The sequence below is a fragment of the Epinephelus moara genome, chromosome 9 (genome assembly GCF_006386435.1).
Source record: "Epinephelus moara isolate mb chromosome 9, YSFRI_EMoa_1.0, whole genome shotgun sequence".
Taxonomy (NCBI): Eukaryota; Metazoa; Chordata; class Actinopteri; order Perciformes; family Serranidae; genus Epinephelus; species Epinephelus moara.
Window position 1 is genome coordinate 12,480,912 of NC_065514.1, and position 25,748 is coordinate 12,506,659.

The window sequence follows — 25,748 nt, forward strand, 5'->3', positions numbered from 1 at the left end:
AGCATAAGATACAATAACACACGACATCCATAAGATAACAGACAATGTTTGATTTTAAGTTTTTATTATTACATGTGAAACACATAAAACATGTGTACGTACTTCTCTCTGTGCCTGTTATAGACTTCACTGACTGACTGCTGCCTTCTCCATCTTTTAAATATAGGTCACATCTAGTCATCAGACACATCAAAGTCTGCTGACCTGATGGATTTATTTGTCATATTAATGGATGATGTTTGCTTATGATATGATATGATTAAAGGTTTGTTTCTGTCTGTATATGACACAGTAAATACAGCCTGAGCAAATGAACCCATATCCCACAGGATCATCTGGACTCACAGACACCTTCATTGACAATCTCAAACTGGTAGCTGGCACATTTGAGGGCAGCCATGGAGCAGAGGTCCATGCTGCGAGTCCTCTGGGTCCTCGTCAGCTTCACACAGAACATGTGCTCTTCAACTTTGGGGCAGTTACGGGCAGCTTTGCACTCGCACTTCTTTAATGCTGAAGAAAAAAACACGAGTTAAGGTTAGGAACATTATTTGATATAATGTATGTGAAGTCTTTGAATATTCAAACCTAATTTTTGTTTTGTAGTTTAAATACTTGTGCTGACAAATTTGGAGTGACTGCAAGTTGTACAGCTAGCAAAGTGTAAAATGAGGATTTCACGTCAGTCAAACTCACCAGAGCAGGTCTCCCATTCATAACACGTGTCGAGATCACAGGGCTCCTGTACAGAGCTCTTAGAGGACATGTTGGCTCTGAACATGGCCCACTCCAGTTTGGCCGCAGCCACCGTGTCACACTCGCCGTCACTGACATAGAAGAGTGGATCACCATGGCAACGACCAGCATGGAAGGAGCACAGGGACATTGGCACAGTGACACCAACGTCCAGGTTTAGGATGCAGAGACTCTCGGGTTGTGAACTGCACGCACACACACAGGAACAAAAGAATTGTTGTTGATTTAATGACACAAAAAATTATATAGCAAAAATGACAAAATGTCACTGAAAGTGAAAAAAAAACATGTCATGCTTATAAGATATGAAGATAAAGAAAACACAATAAAATAAATTAGTTAATGAAACTCACAGGCAGCTCTCCCGTTGGATACAGACACATTTAGAGTCCTGCAGTTTCTCTCCGGGACCACACTGACTGTCGGGAACAAACGGTTCCTCTACACACAGGAAACACACAGAAACAAAAGGCACCTCTGTCATTTTCCTTCATACAGAGTATATTTGTCCTGAATGCTTCTCATAGAAACTATGCTTTATCAGGAGTGGGGAGCCAGATGTGCATTTACCAAATTAACCAGATAGTCCTCATCCAAAACACAGCATTAGAAAACGCTGATGATAAACCATATTTTCCACCTGTTGTTGCCTGTTTTTGAGTGTTATTAAGGCTCATTGCGCCCCTTGTGGCTGATGGGGAAAAAAACACCCACAACAGTTCTGGTGGTGGTTTTCTGCTGTCCAGCCACAGGGAACAGTAATGAGCCCAGAATAAACTGAGGCACCGGAATAAGGAAAAGAAGATGGCACACTTGAAAACTAGGAGGGATGAAATTATGCTTTATTTAAAGTGTTTTCACGTATATTCGAGTGGCATAACTGCAGCTGGAGCAGCTACATGACTTGTCCACCATACCCACATGTCAGGCCACGATCAGCCCCCTTAGCTCCTTGGCCCGGAAGCAGAAGTCCCAACAAAACAAAGTTAGTGATTAGCTAGCTATGACGTATTTCGTTAAAGGAGCCAGCGTTGCCAGGTGTACGATAATTATCGTGTTTGTATGATAATTTGGCCCTCTGTACGATGTACGATCAATAATCCCAAAAAAGGCCAAATGCACGATAATTTGACCATTTCATGAATGTGTGGTTGTAATCAGTATGCCGGAGTTTTTTTGTGAGCCCTGAAGGCATCTGTTCCCATGTGACATGTTTCCAGCCAATTGCACTTTGCTTAGCATGAGATACGAGTGACGTTTGTCTCTGAACAATGAGCACAATTGGCTGAATGGTCAGCTGTACCCGCCCCACGAGGCGCTAGGACCCGTCAGTCGAGCGAGAATGAGATTCAAAACAGAAGAAGAAGAAGAGGAAAAACAGAAGCAAGGAAAATAGAAAAAAAGTAAACCAAAAAAGTAAACACTAGAGTGACTATATTTGCCTATAGTGCATCAGTAGGATTGTTATTTTGGTTATGACGGATGTACGATAATTTCCCTCAAAATACAAAAATTTTGAGTATCTGGTACGATAATCCTACATTTCCCACCTGGCAACACTGAAAGGAGCAGTTGCTAAGGTTAGGGTAAGGGTAATGGGAGGGCTACATCTCGTTACTTGTGCTAGTGCTTAGTTAGCGATTATCTAACGTTAGCTATGAAGTATTACGTTAAGGTTAGAATAAGGGTAATGTGAAGAGTTACATCTTGTTACTTATAAAGTGAAACATGTCTTCATATTCACATTCATATTATGAATTATAAAGTAGATTGTTTCTACATTTTGTCTCATATTTATTCACTACAGTGTAGCATTGTGGCAGGGTTCAGATAAGTGTCTCATTGATGAGTTATTCTTGTACAAGTGGTGGTATTATTAGATTTTAGATTTTAAGATCCACTGTGACATGCCTGTGTGAAAAGAATTAGAGGTGAAAGTTTTCCTAATTTTTTGTGTGGGAGAGCAAAGTGAGTGAACTACTATACCATCAGTGCAGCGTAGGTCAGCAGGTAATGGAGGCTCCCAGGTGAGACTGTCGCCGCACTTGTATAAGCCTGATGGCAGCGGCTGCAGTCCCGCCTCCTCACAATTTAAACCCACTGAGTCCCCCACTTTGTACTCTTCTTTGTTGGGGAACAGCGTCATGCCATCAGGTATCTCAGGAGGAAGGCACACTTTCCCTAAAAAAACAGGTAGACATATTTTAATCCAACGTAGATATCAGACGCAGAAATATTATAGTTAGGCCTACTTTTATTCATAGAGAGTGAGTATCAAGAAAGCTGCAGAGATGTGGTTACAAGATACTCAGATCACTAGTCACTGGTCTGGTGAAAGACTTACTGACGCATTTTCCACTTGGTTGACTCCATGTCCCATCAGGAAGACAGTTAATGTACTGAAAGCCATCCAGCTCGAATCCAGTATAGCACTGGAACTCCTCATCCTCACCAAAGTCATAATACTGCTTCGCTTTCTGTCAGAGGAAGAAGTTCATAAATACCAGTTAGGAAGTTCAACAGAAGGATGCAAATATAAACCATCCAGGGTATCTTTTAGTTTTTACAGTACTTGTCATTCAACCTCCACTCTTCTACATCTCATATCCTACTTTTGTCCCGGTTATTGTTTCCTTTTACTGGATTTCTGTTTTATTTGCGCCCCTTCATTTGTCAGTTCTGCGCCCTTGAGGCAAAATTTTGATTAGTGATACTACGATGACATGCAGCAAAGGGCCACAAACCGGAGTCAAACATGTGCCGCTGCAGTGAGGACAGAGCCTCTCGACATGGGATGTCTGCTCTAACCACTAAGCCACTGACGCCCCTTGATTATAATTAAAAACACACTTAACAAAAGTGGCACACTCCAGACTCCATACAGACATAACCCTTTACCTTTTCATACAGGTATTTATTCTCTTGGCAGTAATAAACTTCCATATAGGAAAGAGGCAGAGAGTATTTTTCAATATTTTGGTGAGTTAGCTGACATTTTTATCAGAGTCATAGTCAATAATCTACAGTCTCTTTGTTTTGCTCTTATATTGCATGTTGCATTTCCTAACTACAGTCTGGAGGGTTGGTGTTTACCCTGAGGAAGCTGTTGGCAGGCCCCTGTGGCCTCAGACAGCCCTGCACACCAGGAGGCAGCTCGTCCGTCCAGCCTATAGTGTAGTCATCATCATTGTCACAGGTCTCCTGTCTGGACATGAGAACACGGACACAGAGTAAACAGTAAATCTAAAGTTATTCACGTATGTATGAAAACAAAATACAACCGGGATATTTTGTAAATTTGAGTTTAAATGTGCATCAGTGGTTGCAGTATGATCATGTTAAATAATATCAATATTTTAGTGAGGAAAAACAATGTCTTAATTTGATTATCATGAGTTAAAGTACTTTCTTCCATCTGAAGTATAACTCTCATATTGTTGTAAAGGCATAGAAGAATTATCTGACTTTTGATTACTATAGCAACATGTGTTAATCAAAGAGTTCGTCCTACGTTTTGAACATAGAGATGTGACACGGTTCTTCCTGTTTCCTAGATCCCTTGCAGGGTTGGCCTCCTCTGAGGGGGGTGGGATTATCACACCGCCTCGTCCGATGTCTCTTCATTGAGGCGTCACAGCGACTCCAGGGCCCCCAGCAGCTCCAGTAACCATCCACTGTCTCTGCAGATGTTAAACACCAAACCACATTTCAAATGTGAACATAAATAAATCTGGTTAGCATTAGTGTGTACTGTAGTATGTGATTAGATTGCAGCTTAAAAGGCTAGTACTGCTAGCAGCCCCTACAGGATGCAGTGTTCTTTATGTACCACAGTATGAAAGTGTTGGGGATCAAGATCATAGTGATGAATCTGGAAGATTTATAATACTCTTCTCCAGCAGTGGAGCAAAAAAAAAAGGATTTTATCCCGAGGGGAATACCGGAAAAAAGGTCATGGGCTCATGTAAATCCAAGTATTCATCCTCTGGGGAGTATGAACGTGGTAAGTAAATTCCTAGACAATCAACTTGATAGAATTCTTACATGCAAGTGCAAATTCTGGCCTGATAATTACATACAGTAGAGGTCAGGAGGTAACCAAAATCATACAGATTCCTGTGGGGACCATGAAAACCTACAGCAAACTGAAGATATGGACCAAAGCGTTGGACAAACACCTGGACGGACAAACTGACCGCTTATCTAGGCAAAAACAAAAGTGCATATGCAAGTATTGAGAGGCACATTGTGCAAACTAATCTACATGACATGTGCCAAGGTGTTTTGAAGTCTGGTACTGTTTACAGCTACTACAGGATGCAGTGTTTACCCTGAATGGGACGCTGGAAGAAAGGTTATGGGCTTAGTATAATTCAAGGATTCATCCTTAAACCATGAAAGTGAGTAGTACATTTCTTGACAATTGGCTTGATAGATTTCTTATGTGCAAGTGTAAATGCTGGCCTGATAGTCAATAGAGGAAATGTCAAGAGGTAACTAAAATCATAAAGATTCCTGTGGGGACCATGAAAATCTACAGCAAATTGAAGATATGTACCAAACCGTTGGACAAACAAGTGTACGGACAACTTGACATTGCCAATCTAAGCCAAAAAAGTGCATAAGCAGGTGTTCATTGCAGGTGTTGATGGTTGCAATGTGTAAGATAATCCATCAGACATGTGCCAAGGCTGGTACACCCAATTAGGAAATACCACTGCCAATGGTAAACTCTCCCAACTGCAACAAAGACAAAGCGTTCCGCATTTGCTACTCCTCTAATTCCCGCCTCTGACTAGCTTCTTCTCCAAAGCAACAGTGACTGATCTTTTCACCATACCAAAGCGATGGGAAAAACAGGATTTCTCAGAAACAAAATTTAAATATTTAAAACTAAAGGTCATACCATAATCCTTAAGTACTGAGCACTGAAGAGATCATTGAAAGAAAACATTAAAACAGCAATTCCTAATGGGGGAAAAACCCCTCTGCTGTTTTACCATACTTTCCTTGCCTACCATTTTCTTGTTCATCACCAGCAACAGTGTTCTCATGACTCAACTTTAACACCAACCATACTGTGTTCTGCAGCAGTCCCGCTGTACCTGACGTGTAGTCGGGAGCTCGTGTCTCGCAGTTAGAGCCATATGTGCCGGTCTGGCAAAGACATTTGCACTCTGTTCCGGAGAGAACAGGTCTGGCGTTGTTGGGGCAGGGAGAGCACTTGCAGGTATCAAACTCCTCCTGGTACTGCAGCAGGGCCTCCCTCAGATGTCTCCTCTTTGTGGCAGCACATGGAATCCCCCGAACCAAATCTATGATGACAAGCGCCTGGACAAACACACACATACAAAAATGCAACATCAGCTTTTGTAATTTATCTTTTTGAATATCCTGAGGAGCTGAAGATATTTCAGTGATGTTTGATTTAACCTTGGCTTCGACCACAGCAGGGTTGTCGAGAACAGATTTGGCCCAATTCTTGAAGGATGTTTTGTCCGGAGTCGCGCCCTGCCTCTCCCAGGCCAGAGCTGCTGCTTCTCTGGTTCGGCCCCCTTTAACCATGGAGAAGGACTTCTCTGCTGCCTTGATGTACGAGCCTGGACCAATGAAATATTAAAGGTATGAATGAAGGAAGGAACATGGTGATAAAACAATAAATTCAGGCAGTAAGCCAAACAGAAGAATTGGGAACAAAGAAGGTGTGCTCCCTGGTAGATTTCATATGAAACCTTCATATTTCTGAGTCATCTTGTTGTCGCCACATCGGTGTACCCTGCTGTGTTCTGAGTAGAAGATGACCGACCAGGAGGTCTCTTGGGACAGGCAGCCTACGACATGTTCTGTTGTTTGACCTGTGGGAGAGCCAGAGTGTAGAGCAACATGATGCAGAGACAAAGGAACAGAAAACAAAACATTGTGTAGCACTACATTTTCCTCTAGCTCTGTTTATTCAACGACAGTCCTCTCATTTGGGCTTTCTTGTGCACCAACAATTTCAAATCCAAACCTCTGAAGAAAGAATGATCTTTAAAGGTAACATTCTGGTTTTGACCTTTTCAGACAAAACCCAGAAACAGAACTACATTTTTCATAGAAAGATCAGATAACATAACCTTAACGCAAACTTTTGTTTCTAGATTTTGTTGTGATTTCAAGGACCCAGACACACCAAGCTGACTGTTGGTCAATGTCAGGCCATTGGTGAGCTTCTGTCACCCTAGTTTTTGCGGCATGTCCCACACCGTTGGCACTAGTCGTCTTGCTAGTCATTGTCCTTGTTGGCTGATTTTTGGGCTGATTCAGCATGTTGAATGAAATCTCTCTGATTTGCAGTTTAACTTGAGAAGAGAAACGTACAGTAAGTGAGGAAAGCAAACAAACAACTAAAGTCAAGAGGCCATGAGACAGAAACTAAATTGTCATATACGGTAAGATTGTTTTTTAGATTTTTAGCAGAAACGGATTGTGATCATGTTACTGAACAGTAAATATCCTTTGTTCTTTCAACCTCAGGTTGTGTTTTTAATGTGCTAGTCAGTAGGCGTTTCTCAATACCAAGTACGCCAAGTTCGGACTTGCGCACTTCGGAGTTCGGACTTGGCAAGTTCGACTCGGGAGTACAAACTCCCAAGGATGGCTGCATTGTCGCTGGTCTGTGAGAAATGCATTCTGGGATACCTGGCTGTCAAAAGTCCACACAAGTCACCTCCCGATACATCCCCGATGGAACGGGCAGAGCAAGTTCACATCCGGGCATTTGGACTGTATTTGGCTGGATGCAGACTTTGAATTGGAACAGTACTTGGGCTGCGACTGATGACGTTTCACAAGTCCGCAAGAACACAAGTACAGGCAAGAACGCAGATTGAGAAATGCCTAGTGTCTTGAATCCGTCCCTTCGGCCTTCTGGTTTCCATTTTTAAATGACTAATACAGACTACCGCCCCCTGCTGGTGTTGAGAGTTTCTCCTTCTCAAACAGGTGCAGAACACATGTGCTACCTTGCTGTTGGCTGTAGTCTTTGTGATGTGTTCAAGTGCAGTTTTTGGGCCAAGACACAGGCGATGTAAGGAGACACCACAGATGGCCCTCGTTGGCACTAGTTCTTTGATGCCGTTTCAGTCTGGGCCTTTAGACTTGTTATAATTTAATGTAAAATCTATTAGTTTTATGCCAGAAAACCTTCCATTTTGTTATTGGATTGATGTTGCGAAGATGTGTTCAACTGTCATCCAAAAATGTGATACGAAGATTTAATATATTGTTATATTCGCATATGAACTTAACATTTCAATACCAGGTGAACATTTAGCCCTGTAGGTAACCTCCATACACTTATGGAAATGTGAATTTAGCCCTGAGAATAGAGAAGTCAAATGCACGATCAGAATACCTTTGAAGATACAACCTACTGATAGATAACAGGTTTAAAAGTAACTTCTAAATGTCTCCTCTAATGTTCGTGTAGGGAATGCTGTGTAACCGAATCATAGAGCATTGTTGGGGATGGTGCAATGGAACACTATGATGGTGACTGACGTTTCTAAAATGTACTCAGAATATAACATAACCAAAAACAAGTATAAATCCTAGTCCTATTTACGTCAGAGAAAAATGTTGTTTCAACATTTAATCAGCATTAAAAAGCAGACTGTCTTGACTTTTGAATTACCACTGCAGTCCAGGGTGTCATTCTAAATTACGACCACCTGGCTGTGCTGCAGTACCTGAACTCTTGAGCTCCTCTCGACTGTACTGGTACAGTAGGTCATAGTTGCCTCCCAGTTTCCCTGTGCTGTAGTAGTGTGTCCCGAAGCGCTGGAAGATATCCCTGTAGAGGGCGTAGTTGTACTCAAGAGGAAGAGCGTGAAGAAACTGGAGAAAAGGCTGCGACACGACAAGATCCCCTGGGTCCCTCAACTTGAACGTGGATACAGGCAGAACCTGGTGCACCCGGATAAACTTGGAGTCCTATGGAAGAGAAGATAGGAAATGAGGAGGAAGGGCGAGATGAAGAAGGGCAGTATAGCTGGCCTGGTGTTTACTTTTTTATGTTAAGGTTAGGGTTAGGGGATTAGGAAACGCATTATATGAATAAAGTTCCTACAGATATATCACTACAACTGTATTGTTGTTTGAGTCACTCACCGATTTCTTTGAAGCTTCAAAAGCTGCCTTGCTAGATTTGAGTGACATTAATCTCCCAGAGTAGTAGAAAAATGGGAAGAAACGGAATCGCACTTCATGTTCTTCTAGGCTGGGTTCAGATGAACTGGACGGACTGACGCTGATGGATTCAGCACGCAGCGGCTGGGGATCGGTGCTGAAGTCCTCCACCTCGCCAACCTTTACAACCACAACCACAGCTGTTAGTCAAGGTCTATATAAAGACAAGAAAATTAACAACAAAGTCAAAGCTGAAAAGAGACTGCCTGCAAACCACTGATGGACATATTCTCATATTATCATGTTGAAGCCTCTGTGTGTAGGATGTGAAACTGTCTGATCATGGCTGCCTCTGGTGGTGAAAGATAATACAGCAGACAGGAATACTGATACAGAAGTTGTTGTTCCAGTTTTCACTAGGATTGTCAGATTTTTTGACAAACAAAATTGTGTTCAGCCCAACATTGTGTACATGTGATTTCTGTTTGTGAGTAGGGATTATGAACGTTTCTCCCAACGATTAAAGAAATAAGCTAATTTAGGAGGTGTTATTTCTAGTGCTTGGAATGAAAAAAAGTGCTGCTACTTCCTTTTCACTTCATTGAAGTAGCTTACTGCTAGAGGTATAATGGTACACAGTCATGGTTTGCGCTAGTTCGGTACAGCAAATAAAAACATGCATATGGATGCATTTCTTTTCATTTATGTTGAACTCACGCTTGTGAACCTTGGTCCTGCTCTATGTGCATCAGTCTACATCTTTGTTAGTGCAGCTGCGTGCACCCGTTCAACATGAACACAAAAGTCGTTGCAGCCAAATTTTATAAAGCGGCTGATCTCATCCCCTGCTTAGAGGGTTAGGAGCTCCTGGCCCTCATTGTTTTCCCATCCCACCACTATTCTTCTTATTTGAGTTAGCTGCTAACTGCTATCAGCTACTTTTTAAATGTCCCGTGGTGGGTCACGCGCATAAGACGTCATTAAAATCCCACATCTGTGCTGTCCACGATCCCCTCATTCTGGCTGTCCTGTTAATACAGACATCATTTTGGCACTGTTGCTACCTCAAATGCCGCCTTAAAGGAGATAAAACTATAACCCCCCATTCCACAGTTGTACCTTTCACACAAAACAGAGAGCTGGCATGACAGCGTTAACTTCCCACCTTGAAGAAGCAGTGTAAAAGAAACCTATGTTTCTGCTCTGATTGGTTGGTTGTTTCTCCAACCACGGAATCAGCTGTCAGCGAGCACGACACAAGACCTATTTTGAATCACTGAAAAAAATCTGAGATGAAGGTGGTGATTCAGAGAACTGGAATCAGGCTAGTTTAATAACCAATGGGCTGTATAGTTAAATACTATAACAATAATACTACCTTTATCTCAAAGTTCTCAAAGTTGTGAGGGATTCGGTGGTAGAGCAGCGTGGTTGGAGGCCTCTTAATGGTGCAAGTTCCTCCCATAAACATGTTGTCCAGTACAGCTCCTCTGGGCTCCTCTGCCAGAGCATCAAACCTTCAAACACAAATCAGTGAAAAGTAAAAGTCCACTGACTTTTCTTGTAGGCATTAAGCCAACAAAGGAAAAAGTCTAATAAGCTCCAATAAACACAGCTGGACTCAAATTTGATGCAACACTGCAAGACGTGTTAAAAAACATGTTTTTAGGAGGAGAAACATGCCAGGACAGCACTTGACAGAAAGGAGTGTAACACAGCAAGAAGGAATGTTAAAAAGGTTGTAAAGTCAAGAGTGACCTTTTGACCTCTAGCTTACCCATTCCCCACCAGGTCAGCCCCAGGAGCCACTCTCTTGTCCGCTGGACACACAATTTGGAAGCTGCTACAGTCCTTTTCATCCGTGTTATCTCCACAGTCGTTCTGTTTGTTGCATGTAAGCGTCGAGTTGATGCAGCGTCCTGCAGCATAAGAGATAGAAGTTAAAATGTCGGTATGTGTCTTTACTTGTGTGTGTGTGTGTGTGTTTGTGGGTACGTTGTGTCAGTAGATCTAAGATTAAAGAAGTCGTGTGACATAAAGGATGTTGAGCTAATTTACTCAACGAGCTGGGAAAAATAACAATTCTGAGAAAATCTAAATAAAAAGGAACAAAATTTCGAGGATGTGACGCTTTTTCCTTCACACATCAGTAAAAAACACTACTGACCGTTATCACACTTGAAGTTGTCTTTGCACTCCACAGGTGGTAACTTGCACTCTGTGGAGGGGTGACAGGGCCTCTCCTCTGTCAGCTCCACACTGCAGGCCGATCCACCAAACTGGGACGGTCTCTGGACAGAACGCGTCCGTAACTGTGGCGACAAAATGTGAGAAAGACTGTATAAGATTATGAATCATTTGATTACAGACTCTGGACACTTTTGAGTCTTAACTAAGGACCAACTTATTGATCAGTAGTTGAAAATGGTCACAATAAAAACAGAGATTGGAAATGACAGAATAGACACAACAAATGTACATTTTGTAATAGAAGGTCTAAAATATAGGACAAAATTCTGCTCAAATTTTACAAAAAAAAATCCTGGTCTTCTCTGCCCTGAGCTATGCCATTGTGAGCATTTATACTTGTGCGGTGCTGTCTGTGTCACTCTGCAGTTACACTTCCAAAATACTAGCTGGCAACGGGGTCTCTGTGAAGTGCTGTAAAGTTTAGTTGATTCAAAACACACTTTAAACACACATTAAACATGGCTTAATACAGACAATTTCAAACACAAATCAGCTTCACTATAACTCGCAGCACTTGTCTTTATCTGGAGACATTTTCCCCACAAATACAACATGCTAACGTTATTAGCACAAGCCTATGGCATTTTACATTGTATAAATTAGCCTAGCAGTGAGCCAGGGACAACAGCAACATTTAACAAAGGTAACGTTACATAATTCAGCTCCAATACAACTCACAAGGTTCACTGACAAAACAACTGTCTTATACTAAACACCTTTTCTAAACAAATGCAACATGCTAACGTTATTAGCACAAGCCTATGGCATTTTACATTGTATAAATTAGCCTAGTGAGGGAGGGAGGGAAACAGTTTCAGCTTCCAAAAATAGACAGGAGGTCTGCGTCACCACGATGTGTAGTTACATTTCTGGGGAGGTGCACATCAGGCTACAGCGTTGACGTAGAGGTATGGCATTGATTTGATGTAGAAGTATAAATCCTGCATAAAAAAAGAGCTTATTCAATACCTGCTTCGTGAAACTTCACTCAGCGACAAAAGATACTCTCAAATGAAACCTAATTTTTTAAGTTCATTTTTTATAATATGCAGATTTCTTTTTTTGTCTGAGAAATACTCACCTATACTGAAGTACAAAACACACTGGTAAGCCCTCATATTGTGTCTGACAGTGTTCTACAATTACAAAAACATTATTTTTTTTATCAGCAAATAAGCCCTAACAACCATCTGACCATTATTTTAACGTTTTTTAGGTGTGAGCAGCTCCTGTATTTGTGCACTGGTCAGTAGGGTCAGTGCTTTGAGTATATTTCATTCAGTTACTTAAAACCTGCTGAGAATGAGTGTGTAGCATATAGCAACCAAAACTGTGACAGGGAGTCTGTCAGGGTTCTGCAGTGTCATGTGTGTGTTTCTTGCCTGTTTCTTTGCGCAGGGCGAACAGTCGGACCAAGGCCCAAACTCTGTCAGTATGCAGTTGATTGGACAGGCCTGATTGTTACAAGCTCTTCTGTCATTTCTGTCACACAGCTGGTTGCAGCTGCTCTTCCAGTAATAATCATCATATTGAATATTCCTGTCAAAAAAGTATAAAAAAAGAGCAATAAAGTGAAAGCAGCAGAGATTTAAATGTTTCACAGTTTCTTTGGCTCTATTTTCAGTTTCGATTTGCAAACTTCACACCACAGAACGCTACACTCAGTGTCTGACTTGTAGCTGCACTGTCCACATGTCCGTCATCCATATCTACAATGTCACATGTGTATGTGCGTGTCTCACCTGTGTCTCTGCTGAGTACCGTGGTTGCAGGTCCTGGAGCAGGCGGACCAGGATCCCCAGGGGTACTTGTCACAGAAACAGGCCAGGCCAACTGATATCCAGCTGAGGAGCTGAAGCAGCAAAAGGAACCGGCTGGAGGGAGCCATCAGGAGTTCACACTGGTTTCACCTCCTCTGAAAGTAATCTGATGATCAGAATCAACAATGTTTTTATTTTAGATTGGTTTGGATTTTATTGCACAGATCATTTAATGTACTTTGAATAAATAACAGGAATACTAACGGACTAAAATCACACAACACTGACTCCCAATTAAACATCTTAACATCAGTAATATACTTAAAATCCCAAAGGATGGCCTGATGCTTCTACAGCTTCTCTGCAAAGGAACAGTTTAACAAACTATGAGGACATCCATCAACCCCAACCCTACTCTGCTCAGTTCAAAATGCTGCATGCAGCTCTTTGCTGTAGTGCAGCCTTCAATATTCACTGCATTCCCTTAAAAATACTTTGTTCTGGAACATATTTAGAAGATTTGATTTGATTTGGTACACACATTTTTATTGTAATACGTGTTTTACATTGAGATTGCATTTATTTCTGGTGCATAAACTGCGCTTTAGGTAAAGCAAGGTAAGTTCTAGTTTTAGCACATTTCATTAATAGTTGAATTCAGTGTTTTACATGGTGCATAAAAAGAAATTTAATAAGAAAAAGACAAAAAAAGAATGAATAAATAAAATAGCACAAAGCAAGAGACAGTCATGTTTAGTGAGCATGCATAAAAAAGGCAAAATCTGACTCACCACATATACCGACGTCCTCTTCTGCAGATGTTAATGCACACAGTTTACTAGCTCCTCTGTTGCTGACTGTGTATTGGGTCCTCTCACTTTGTCAAGTCTGCACTGTAGGCAGAGCTGAATCTGACTTGAGTTATCAGCAGCTATATAAAACCCCCCTCTGTGATTTATCTTGGGAATCCAGTTGTTGTTGTTTTTTCACTTACATTGCCCAATCTGTGTCCGAAACATCTCAAACTAATAAGCACTTTTCTGTTAATAACAAGAATAATGAGGAAACATAACAGCACATCTTACATAACGTTCTTGTCCCTCGTTGTTACGGGAAGTAAAGAGCTCTGGAGTTTCCCAGCTGCAGAGACGTAATCCAGATGTTTTGTGTTTGAGACTTGACAGTTAGAGATAGTGAGGGGGAGAACGCTTACTTTCTCTCCAAACTGTTTTTTTAGTTATCCAGTATTTGCACAATCTGGCACTAAAAACAGTCAGAATTGGTCCATGTTATGAAAGTGAACACAGCCTAATTTGTGCATAGAAACATACAGGTTGTACTGTATGACTGGAACATTTTGACAAATATTACACTTAGTGATTGACATTTTGTTGTTTGGTTTTGTGTTAGGAAGAGGAAAAAGGTATGCAAAGTGTTACAATATGGATGTGTGAAATGCTCAAAAGCTGGGCATTCATTTATTTATCAATTCATTTATCAGATGAAAAGGTGCAAAATGGGACAGATGCCTTGTTAAAATAACAATATAAAATGTATATTTTGAAGAAATGAAGAAAGCCTATAGATGGTTGGAAAAAATCTTTATGGTAAACTAGTTTTGCCATCAGAGGATGCAGACTAGGCAAAAAAAAAAAAAAAAAACTGAGCAAATTGGCTTGATTTGTTTGAAAACATGGGGAGAAGGCAGCGAGCATTGAAAGAAAAAATGACCCAAAAAATTAGCAAGAAATTAGTAAAAAGAGAAAATTAAAAAAAAAAAAAAACATAGTAAAAAGACAACAAGCAAACAAAAAAAATTAAAATGACTTGGAAAGAGTGCTCAAAAATTATTATAATTCTGTGACATAATTTTAAAATATAATAATAATAATTATTATTATTATTATTGTTAAAAAAAATAATTATCAATATAGTTTTTCCTAGCTTTTTTCTTTTTTCCCTGTATTTTGAAAAATAATTTCCTAAATCCATTATTTTATTTTTGCAATTTGTGGGACGTTCTTTTTTTAAAGATTTTTCTTCTTTTGGCTCTTTGCTTTTATTTGATAGGACAGTCTAAGCCTGAAATCGGTGCTGCCTAATTTAAAACAATGTTCGAGCACAGCTCAAATGGAGACTGATGATATTACATGGTGGATTGTCATTACATCACACCGGCAAATGGACTAAAATGTAGTGCGTCCACCCAGGTGTCATATTTACATCAGTGCCGATCAATCAGGGCAGGAGCTGCTAAATAACAGTGACTATTGCTGAGTCATTTGTTCCAGGAGTGTTTCCCATTGAATAAAAAAAGCCAAGTGTTAGCAGGAGTTTGTTTTTTTGCAGTGGGAAAAGGAGCTCTAGAGTTAGAAGATTGATAACACTGTCATGTCTGTTTCTACAAAGGCTGAGAACAGCTTTTTAGTCCTGTTATCTTGAGATCATGAGTTAAGTATTTTGTTATCTCGAGATAAAGCTTGTTTTCTTGTGTTAATGAGTTAGTTTATGTCAGTTCTTGAGAAAACAGAAAGCTGTTTTCTTGAGATAAGTTATCATGATGTCCCCTGGAATGAAAAGGGCAGATCTGATTTCTAGCAGTAAGATCCACTGCAACTTCTGCATGTGTTAGACCATGACTGTAGTACAGTTTAATGTGTTAGTCATTGGTACTCCGTGATCTGTCATTTTCAGCTTAAATAAGAGTAAAAGAGAAAACATCCTTTGGTTTTCTTATGATAAAAGGTTGATTATTTGTTATTATTTGTTATCCTGAGATAACAAGGCTTGTTTTCTCAGGATAATGATGTACTTAACTTGTGGTCTTAAGAAAATGGCAGTAAAAAAAAACAAAAACAATTGCCAGCATGGCTGTTTTCAGCTTATGTGTATTTGTTCTCTTGGTAAGAAAGCAGATGACTCTATTTCAAAATGCTGAACTATTCCTTCAAGTTAAAGACAATAAAAAATGAAATATCATCATCTTATTTGTATATAAAACTTTATTCATATTATAAAATGCCCTAAGCTGTACATATGTTTCACTGTGGATTCTCTACACTGCAGAACACACTAACTACACATGGCATACTCGGAGTCATATACATGCCAAAACAAGGAATTTAGCAATTTAGACGTCACCACTTTAGATTACAATAAAGAAAGGAAATAACATCACAAACACAAATTTACAAATTACACTTACATTCAATGGGAAATGGCTTTAGTGGAGTGCTTCAGATGAATGAATGGGTTTCAGTTAGGTTTATTATGTGTGTGTATTTATGTATGTGGCTTATTCAACTCTGCCATTTCTGTATGTGTGTGGAACATCTGCAAAGCCCTTGTGATGGAAAACTGAAGCTGAAAGTTAAAACTGTTCTTTTTCAGGGAAGATTGTTGATGACATGCTGCACATCTGTAGAAAACCAAGACTAAGGACGCATTCACACTGGCGCTATTTGGTCCAGTCCACTTCCACGGATTGTTCGGTTCATTTGGAGTGGTGTGAACGCTCATTCGAACTCTGGTGAGGACCAAACGAGCGAACCCTGGTCCGCTTGAAAACTGGGGGTCTCGGTTTACTTGCAAGTGAACCCTGGTGCGGTTTGCTTACAGTAGGTATCGCGTATCAAAAAAATGGACAACACATTTTGAAACGCAAGCACGCATCATAGCGGCCAATGCGTCTCTATGTGTCCCAACGCGTTCGCATCTGCATGCCTTTGCGTCGACTATGAAACGGCCTGTGTGATGTTGTTCAGGCAGTTTGGTCCGCTTTAAAAAGTGCAGTGTGAAAGTGAACTGAACCAAATGAAGGTGTGAAATCTTTCGGCATCCCCCGCCCAATCGAACCGAGTCCCCCGGACTATCCTGGTATGAATGCGCCCTAAAAGCCCTGCTAGTTCCCCCTAGAGGCTGCAATGATCATTACACCCTAAAATCATAGTGTAGCGATGAACAGACAACGCACTGATGATTCAGCTATTCTTTACGACAAGTATTAGAGCAACTGTGGTGTCACCAGCTGCAATTTTACAAGACAAAGGTCCCGTTTATACGACAACGATTTCAACTGAAAACGGTAAACTTTAGTTGCGTTTTGGCTGATTGTTTACACGACAGCGGCATTTTGGGTGCCTGAAAACGCAACGTTTTGAAAACGGGTTCCAGAGTGCAATTTTTGGGAAACGGCACCGTCTCTGTTGTTATGTAAACTTGCAATATGCAGTTCCTCTGAAAACGGAGACTTTTCGCACATGCGCATTAGGCTTGCAGTCACTAGGTATGCGCGAGAAAGTCGACCATTACAACAGCAATGGTGCTGCTCACCCTATTGAAGTTATCAACACTTCCCCATCATAGTGTAGATTTACTGTAGCAACTCCACCTCGTCATCCGTCCAGACAAATGTTCGTGCAGTTGCCATTTTGTTTGTTTATCCATCGCCGCTCTGAAGAAAAAAGCGTAAGCACCACACCGCCAACTACTGGCCTGGCATGTATACTGCTTGGTCATTTTTGCGGATCCGTGTGCACGGCGATTGTTATCAAAATGTTGTCGTCTAAATGGGGAACTTTTTTCAAAACGAAAATGAGAAACGATTCTGTTCTCAGTGCATCGTTTTCGTGTAAACATGGCCAAAGTCATGATATTATGATAAGAAAGTCTTGGAGTATTTATTATGCCTGGATTTGGTAGATTCAGTTATATGCCCTCATTTTAAAGCATTAACAGAAACATCAATTTTTTTGTAAAAGTACGACTTTATCCTACAGAAAGGTTTATCCTCTGGGGAGAAGGCTTGTGATTGATGCCTTTCTTGTTCAGAATCAGTATCAGAAATACTTAATTTATCCCTGAGGGCTAATTGCAGAACTGTTCAATCTGCGCACTTTGATATTTTCTTGATATCAGTGTTAGATTTTGTTATTTCCTGGTATAAATGAAAATGTATGGCACTTGCTGATGCTAATGCTAGTAAGATTATTAGCTTTTGTCCCCCGGCGGATCATGAATATCCACAGAAAATGTCATGAAAATGCCATATATAGCCAATAGTTTTTCAAAGTCTTCTGCTGTGTGTCTTGGTGTTGGTCAACAGGAAATATTTGTCTTAAAGCACTGTTAGATAAAAGTTCAGGGTGTCACCTAAATGACTAGAAATCATCCTCTCTCCAGACGTAAAGTCATAGTAATCTGACCAGTACAGTAGCTAATGAATATCTCAGGCTATGTCAAAGTATTGAAAAGACTAGTGACCAATGTTATTATGCATCTTCATTTGCTATCTGGGTGAGAATGCTTAAGATGTCTAAAAGGCAAAACTTAAGCAAAGCTTTGTAACATTTATTTTTCCACACGCAGTGCTGAATAAATTCAGTTTTTTTCTTACAGAAAAAGGAGTGTCATGATTAAAGGAGCCAATTAAGTCTATGCATCGTAACACTGTCTATGAATTGCTTTATCTACGGGGCGTACAGGCGAGTAGAGACTCACCTGGCAAGAGCCTCTACCGAATGATGTTCAGATGAAATACTACAGGAGGTCGTTGGCACTAACACATCTCACACTGTGACACATTCAAACATGGTGGCGTGACACGAGCACAGTGAGACAGCTGAGGATGAAAGATGCCAGTGCATAGCCTGAATATGTACAAGTTTATTCTTTCATTATATAAAATGGCGCAAAACAGAAAGAAAAGGAGGGATGGAATGCAAAGACAAAAAAGCAAAACAAAATGGAGTTACGCAAAGGGCTGAAACTGAAACTCGCCTGTGTCTTTAAGGTCCAATCTGTCTGGTACTTTACTTTTGCGTCATTATATGCATTACTGACTGTTAGCTGGCCCTTTCCACCCAAACTCGACCCAAGCTTGAATCTTTATGCCACCAAACGGACCACAGCTGGACGAGATAAGTCATGAATTCAAGAACCAAATGACCAACCAGCAAAAAAGGTGACTTCAAGATGAAAACGACAAATGGTAAGGAATTATATAACAAGTACGACAAGATTACAATTTCAGATAATATGGGGGGAAATACTGTAACTAAATAAAGAGTAAAATGAAGATTAATGAATCTCTTTGTTAATATACATCCTAAAATATAATGAAAGTCCTTTCCTATGTGTGCTGACTGTAGTGCTGCCTTCAGACACTCAGCCAGACACCATGCAGCAGAGTCCAGGGAAGCGTCTCTTCCTCTGCCTGACCAGCGGGTGTGGAGTCAGATTCAACAAGCTGCTGTCGTCTGGAATAAACAAACACAATGTTACGTTACATTTATTTAGCTGATGCTTTTATCCAACGCCATTTACAGTAAGTGAATTCAACCCAGTAAGTTCAACCCCAAAATGCAAGAACATTGAAAGTACATCAATGAAGATGTGTATCAAATGGTGCAGAGGAGGCTTTCAAATCAGGGACTTGGGTCTGGATCTGAGTTCACCTGACCACTAAGTCCAGTTCATTTGGTAAGTGCGAACACTGTGTACCGTACCTGGGCACAGATTGGCAAACTGTTCCTGGGTCCACTTGAAAAGCTGATCTCTACTAGTTCATGTGTACTCTGGTACGATTCGTTTTCTCAGAAGTCTTGTAAATCTCCCAGAGTGCATTTTGTCAAATGAACTTTCAGCTTTAAAGCAACAGTAGACTGAAAACACTCTCATATCTGTACAGTACGAAGCTAGGGCTAGCAGTTGGTTAGAATAGTTTAGCATAAAGACTTGGCTGTGTCCAAAAGTAAACCTATTCTAAGTCGCACTGGATTATGTATTCAGAAGTGGAAAACTTCAGAAAGAATAAAATTTTGGGGGGAATGCAGAAAGTAGCATGCAGCAAAAGATATCCAAAACATCTCTGGACGTATCTCAAACATGACATACCTTGGTTTTTCAGTGGCAATGGCATCGTGTCCCTGAGTTTGCTGAGTAGGTTTCGCATCTCTCGCATATCTCTGTGAAAACAAAGACACACCAACTGCAGTTCATCAGTGTGCGAATTCATTTTTAAAAGCAGGTGCGGTCAGCGTACCTCTCTATATTTTGAATATCCATTCCCACAAGCCACTGCTCCTGAGGAAAGTCGATGGGAGAGGAGGATCGGTCTTCCAGGATGGGAACGTCCGAGCTTTCGTCCACCCTCAAATCCAACCTCGGTTCCGAGTCTGTTCCTTTGGGTCCAAACAGAGACAGCAGCGCTGAGGCATCGTCAACAAAGACAACTCAGACACAGTCAAAGCAGCAAATGAATGACTTCCTTGTGTAATACAGGAATTCTAATGCTCAGTATTTCAAAAACACTGTCATAAAAAAAATGTCAAAAAATGGTAGACCTGTTTACTGAAAATGCACAATGTAATGTTTTAATGTAACAGAAATGATCTCTTCTCTAAGTCCAGCTAAGTCAGAGTATGAATCCATGTTGTACACACTGACCATACAGACAGCTCTCTGCTGCCCTCTGCTGTTTCAACACTGTGTGAACACAACTCTGATCTCCATCACTGAGCAACCCGAATGAGAAAGATACTTCAGTAGAAGTTTTCTGCCTCCATTTTATCTGTTTAAATTGTACTAATGTTGAATATGCAGTTTGAAAATGCATGTTAAGACTAACTTCTAAAACAAGGTCAGCTCAAATAAACATGACAAAAATGGCTCTTATCTGCTTTTGCAAACGAACTCTTAATATACTTTAAGTAGAAATTAGGAAGTAGGAGTTCAAGTAGAAAATAAGAGGTCAAACTGATTTTAACACACGCAAATTCACTCACGTACACAACTGTGAGAATGTTTGTCAGTGTTGCCTCCCTGTGACAGCCAGTTCATGAGTTATGAAAGGGGACGTGGCAAAATGGAGCGTTTGGATGTGTATGTCTATCTTTGCCTGTGTGTGGCTAACTTAGGCTACACCCAGGGACACATTTCTGACCTAAAACCAGTTAATTGGGGACGGCTTGTGCAACTGGGGACGAAAACTGTGTCTTCAGTTGCAAACCTAGCAGTTAAGGTTAGGTTTAGGGAAGTAGTGCTTACTAAAGACGCACAATACTGGAATTTTTGGTGATATCGGATACGCCGATATGTAACAACTCATTTGACTGATAACTGATACCAGTATCGATATATCCACTTTCGTTCCTGCCCAATTTTAGTGATCATCAAGTTTCTTCTGCAGTACAATTAACATCATACGATGCATGAATACTCTTATCATGATGTTCCACCAGCAGATGGAGACATGAAATACAATACTTTTGAATGTATGACAGTACTTTTCATTCATTGTGCAAATTAAGAAAAAGCATGCTGGCTGATTATGATGTTTCATTTTAAAGCCAATATCGGCCGATACTGATGACGTGCCGATATCATCATGGCACAACAGGCACAACAAGCTGAAGCAGCTAAATGGAGTTCACATTCATCATTTTATTATTCACACCCGTGCTTTTCCCACTGTCACATGTCAAAATGTCAAAAAGTCAGTTTTATAGATTTTTCTTATTTCTCATTGATGGGCAGATATTTAGTGTTGAAAACAAACATATACAGAATAAACTGATCAGACACATGGAGGTTTTTATACTGAATGAATCCCTGCTTGTTTGATTCTCATAAATCAATACTTTTTTGAAATGTTGTGGCATAATAATGGTGTGATATTTTGTGACGGTACTTTTTCTGTGCAGCTGCAGCACCCCCAGCAGGCACATGGATTTGAGCATCTCTGTTATGAACATCTCGAGGCAGCACTGCAGCTGGATGAAGAGCCGACAGATCTCAGGGTGGATCTCCCCGTCCTCTAGACTGCAGCATGAGGAGGAGGAGGAGGAGGAGGAGAGGTTAAAAGAGAAGAAGGAAAACAGATACAGTCAGACAAAAAGAGAAGGGGAACTTTACATTCAGGCTGACCAAGTTCCAGTACATGCTGCATAGGGGTGGGCGATACGGCTCTAAAATAATATCACAATATTTCAGGGTATTTTTGCGATAACGATTTTCTTGACAGTATGAAAAATTTGTAAAAAAAATTATATAGATTTTGTTTTTAATCTAAGACAACAGTATTGTAACAAAATAAGTAACCTGTGACAGGCTGTTATGATACCAGAACTATCACACATTCACATATATGTAGTTTTTTGTTGAGCCGTGAGCGTCACGTAGGTTTACATTACCAAAGGTTTATGACAAAATCACTAAACGACACGACTCTCGTGTGCTCACAGCGAGAGAGGAGAAGGAGAGACGCTGTGCTGCTGCCAGAGGAGACACTGAATGAGTTCCCTCTGAGCGGTAAGTCACTAAAAGCGTCTGAGAAGTCCGGGGCTGTTCATAAAACATTCAGGACGCCACAGTTTATTCCACACTATGTTCATAAAACATTCAGGACGCCACAGTTTATTCCACACTACAGAAGCTGCTCTTCTTGCTGGAGCCACTGCAGAGTCTGTAATAATTTCGCTTTCAGACATGCGTGTTTTTGCTGTTGGTAACAGTATGGCGTCAATAGGTCAACAAGTCATAATATCGCAAGTATCACGATATGAATTTATAACAAGTCATAATATCGCAAGTATCACGATATGAATTTATCGTTTGATATTAAAACTTATACCTGTATTATCATGAACGAGATGATATGGCACACCTGTGATGCTGCAGACTTTGGTACTTGAACATACATGTCATTTCGATGCTGCAGACTTTGGTACTTGAACATACATGTCATTTCAGTTAACCTGCAGAGTGAGCTTTTGTAAAAGTTACACTACAGTAGCAGAGATCCACTTTACTACAATTATGGGTGGGATTTTCATACAAGTTTACCATGTGAAAAAGTGTTTCTCTGTATCTATTTATCTATAAATCATAATATTAATACCAAGACTGGGAAACTGGCTCTTAAATACTATGTTCCATAGAGTGGAACAATCAACAGAAGCTTATAAAATTAAACAAGCTAACTCCTTTTAGTCAGTGTAAATCCCTGTTGGCTGATAGAGCGCAGTGTGTGAATGTATGTTTTCTCTGAATTAATGTTGTCGCAATGTCCTCCGCCTGTTTGCAGCACATAAAGTTATAGTTTACATCAACAAGCTGTATAACAATCAGGGTGCTCAGGGTGTTCCCTCGATGGCCTTCCCTGTTTAGATAAAGGTTATAATTACAAAATATATCAGTTGTGTGTTTTAAATTCTATATGGGATGGCGTGGTGGTGCAGTGGTTAGCACTGTTGCCTCACAGCAAGTGGTGTGGGTTTTCTTCGGCGTCCTCCCACAGTCTAAAGCAGTGGTTCCCAACTGGTCCAGCCATGGGGTCCAAATTTAGCCTTAGTCATTAGTTCAAGGTCCACACAGCTTAATACATTCAGCGTCATACTTGTGTTCGGCCATGTCGTTGAGCTAGTTTGCTGTCTCTGTCAAGTAGCTGTCCGTTGGTCACTCACTCTACAGCAGGAAACAGCACTTCAAGATAAAACCTCTGTGCTGCAAATTCACTTTACTTCAAAATAAAGGGTGTTTTTAACAAACATGTCCATTCTGAACAGACCTCAATTGACTCTAACGTGTCCACGACCCACCAGTTGGGAACCACTGATCCAAAGACATGCAGGTTAGGTTAACTGGTGACTTTAAATCGCCTGTAGGTGAATGGTTGTGTGTCTCAGTCAGCCCTGTGATAGTCTGGAGACCTGTCCAAGGTGGACCCCGCCTCTAGGCTTCAGCCCTTCATGACCCCATGAGGATAAAGCGGTTACAGGAAATGGATGGATGGAAATTTTGTGTGAAGGTGGTGGCATTGTGGAGGGTAAAAAAGAGTGCACACTTGAATTTGGAAAGCTAGTGGGCTTATTTAAAGCCTCATTTCATAAATTAATGTATAGCATATATGTCAACATAAAAGTGATGGCAAACTGTTAACAAACAAATTAAAAGCAGATTACTTAGTAATTGTGTTTATAAAAGTGCCATTCAGCTTCAATAAAATGCATTATTTTAATAATATTTTTAAGTATGATATACCATCAAACCTGCCTGGAAACAAAGCTGTGTGTTTTTATGCTTTATGTGAATTCATTTTATAATAATGAGTCTTTGTTTCCTTCCTACCCTGACACAGAGATGACGGTGAGGTCCTGGTGTGCAGCCCGGGCCATGGAGCACCCTTTGGACCGTGTGTGGTGCATCTGAGCCCGCAGAGACGGACAGTCGATTGAGATCTCCCCGACGGAGATGACCTGCTCCCGGTACAGCGCAACCAGGGTGTTGAATTCCTGCACTGTCTGGAGAAACACAAACCATCATCACCTGCGATTATGATGCGTAAACCTGAACAACCTGAGAGTAGCATCCTCAATGGAAGGCTGGAATAAAAATCTAGCCTCAAAATGATGCCCAGCACTTGTGTTTGTGTCTCCTCTGCGCTCCTGCTGCACCTGCACAGGATGAAAATGGGCTGTGTTTGGTAAATAGAAGCTGTCCTTTTGGTGCAGAGCTACGCTAAACACGGACCACTGGCTGAGCATTAACACAGATGACTTGTTTCTGAGCTCACCATCCTGCTGCCGTCCACGGCCCCCTCCGTGCTCTCCCTGCGCTCCGGCTCCGTCTGCGCCACCTTACTGATAGGGAAAATGCTCCCTGCAGATCTTGGGCGCTTTTTCCGCCCGTACGGTGCAGAACACATGCATGCACACCCACCACCGGAGCCCAGCCAGACGCAGACACAGATGCCCTCCTCTTTTCTGATCGCTGCTGTGTCCTCTACAAAGAAAGAAAATGACCCGCAGCAGGGTCGCAGGTTTTGGTTGATGCTTGATGCTTGATGCCAACCCTCAGGTGTGTGTGTGTGTGTGTGTGTCGTTATTCCCGGAGCAGGACCGTGTAGCGGGCCGGTCGGACCCCCAGCAGCTCGCTGTGCATCTCAGCCGAGAGGAGAGTCACCTTCAGCCCCTCCTGAAGGCCGAGAGGGAGGCTCCTCCGTCTTCCGCCGCGCGCTCACGTGTGAGGAGGATTCAGAACGAGCCAACAGCGAAACAAGTCGTCACCCTCCGACTGACAATTAACTGTTTAGGAGCATCAGCGGGACGGAGAGACAACAGGCACGGTTTCTTCTGTCTCATATTAAAGGGACACTCCTATATTTTTCAACCTGGTCTTTATTTCCCCGTGTTTTTGTGTGTGATGCAAAAATATCATGAAGGCTGTAAGAGCAGGTGAATAATACATCATTCAGTTGTTATAAAGACGCATTAAAGGTTCAGCCTGGACCCCATTTTCTTTTGTTTGACAACCTGGTCTCACTCTGAAGTCTTCGAAATCTGCTGCTTGGGCAGTGACTTGTGCCGTCAGACACTGATGTTGCTGGTATAGTCTAAGGGCAGTTGAAAACACAATGGGGCAAACCAAAAGTTAAGGCAGCAAAAGTCCGAGTAGGGCAGGCAGGAGGGGTGGTGGATGGGTCCAACCAACACATTCTCACTCCAACCTCATCACATATTGACTTAGGTCAGGGACTTTCCATGTCCAGTTACAACGTGCAAGGTACCCTGGGTGTGTCGGTTGTTGGAGCCCGGTCTCACTCCGAATTCCTTGAAATCTGGCGCTTGGGCAGTGACTTGCGGCGTCAGAAGCCGATGAATAAAGCTGTCCTTTAATGTTGGCATGATACACGGCCGGTTGCCGCTATAGTTTAATGGCGCCCAGCGGTGTCAGGGGGGAACGTGGTGGGATGAGGACGAAAGTTAAGGTGGCGAAAGTCTGAGTAGGGCAGGCAGGAGGGGTGGTGGATGGGTC

At 41.3% G+C, this 25,748-nt stretch overlaps 2 protein-coding genes across 3 annotated transcripts; both read right to left on the reverse strand.

The window, feature by feature from the left end:
* Window positions 1-47: 47 nt before the first annotated feature.
* On the reverse strand, window positions 48-13,913 carry c6 (complement component 6). 2 transcript variants are annotated; one of them, XM_050052280.1, is made up of 18 exons: window positions 13,727-13,913; window positions 12,918-13,090; window positions 12,558-12,714; window positions 11,093-11,237; window positions 10,703-10,844; window positions 10,304-10,442; window positions 8,908-9,105; window positions 8,487-8,730; window positions 6,489-6,611; window positions 6,190-6,356; window positions 5,862-6,087; window positions 4,268-4,436; window positions 3,850-3,961; window positions 3,101-3,233; window positions 2,743-2,937; window positions 1,110-1,197; window positions 697-941; window positions 48-513 (listed from the first exon to the last, which is right to left on the reverse strand). In XM_050052280.1, exons 2-18 carry the CDS (start codon window positions 13,061-13,063, stop codon window positions 332-334), a joined length of 2,811 nt encoding a protein of 936 aa, XP_049908237.1. In that variant the 5' UTR covers window positions 13,064-13,090; window positions 13,727-13,913; the 3' UTR covers window positions 48-331. The 2 variants fall into 2 exon arrangements, with proteins under 2 accessions (XP_049908237.1, XP_049908236.1); XM_050052279.1 differs by having other exon boundaries at window positions 12,918-13,101; window positions 13,727-13,912.
* A 2,028-nt stretch (window positions 13,914-15,941) lies between these two features.
* LOC126395127 (regulator of G-protein signaling 7-binding protein B-like) lies at window positions 15,942-25,527 on the reverse strand. Its single transcript, XM_050052325.1, has 6 exons — window positions 24,508-25,527; window positions 24,063-24,235; window positions 21,625-21,755; window positions 19,978-20,116; window positions 19,830-19,900; window positions 15,942-19,192 (listed from the first exon to the last, which is right to left on the reverse strand). The coding sequence occupies exons 1-6, from the start codon at window positions 24,637-24,639 to the stop codon at window positions 19,101-19,103; spliced, it is 738 nt and encodes a 245-aa protein (XP_049908282.1). The 5' UTR covers window positions 24,640-25,527; the 3' UTR covers window positions 15,942-19,100.
* Window positions 25,528-25,748: the final 221 nt, after the last annotated feature.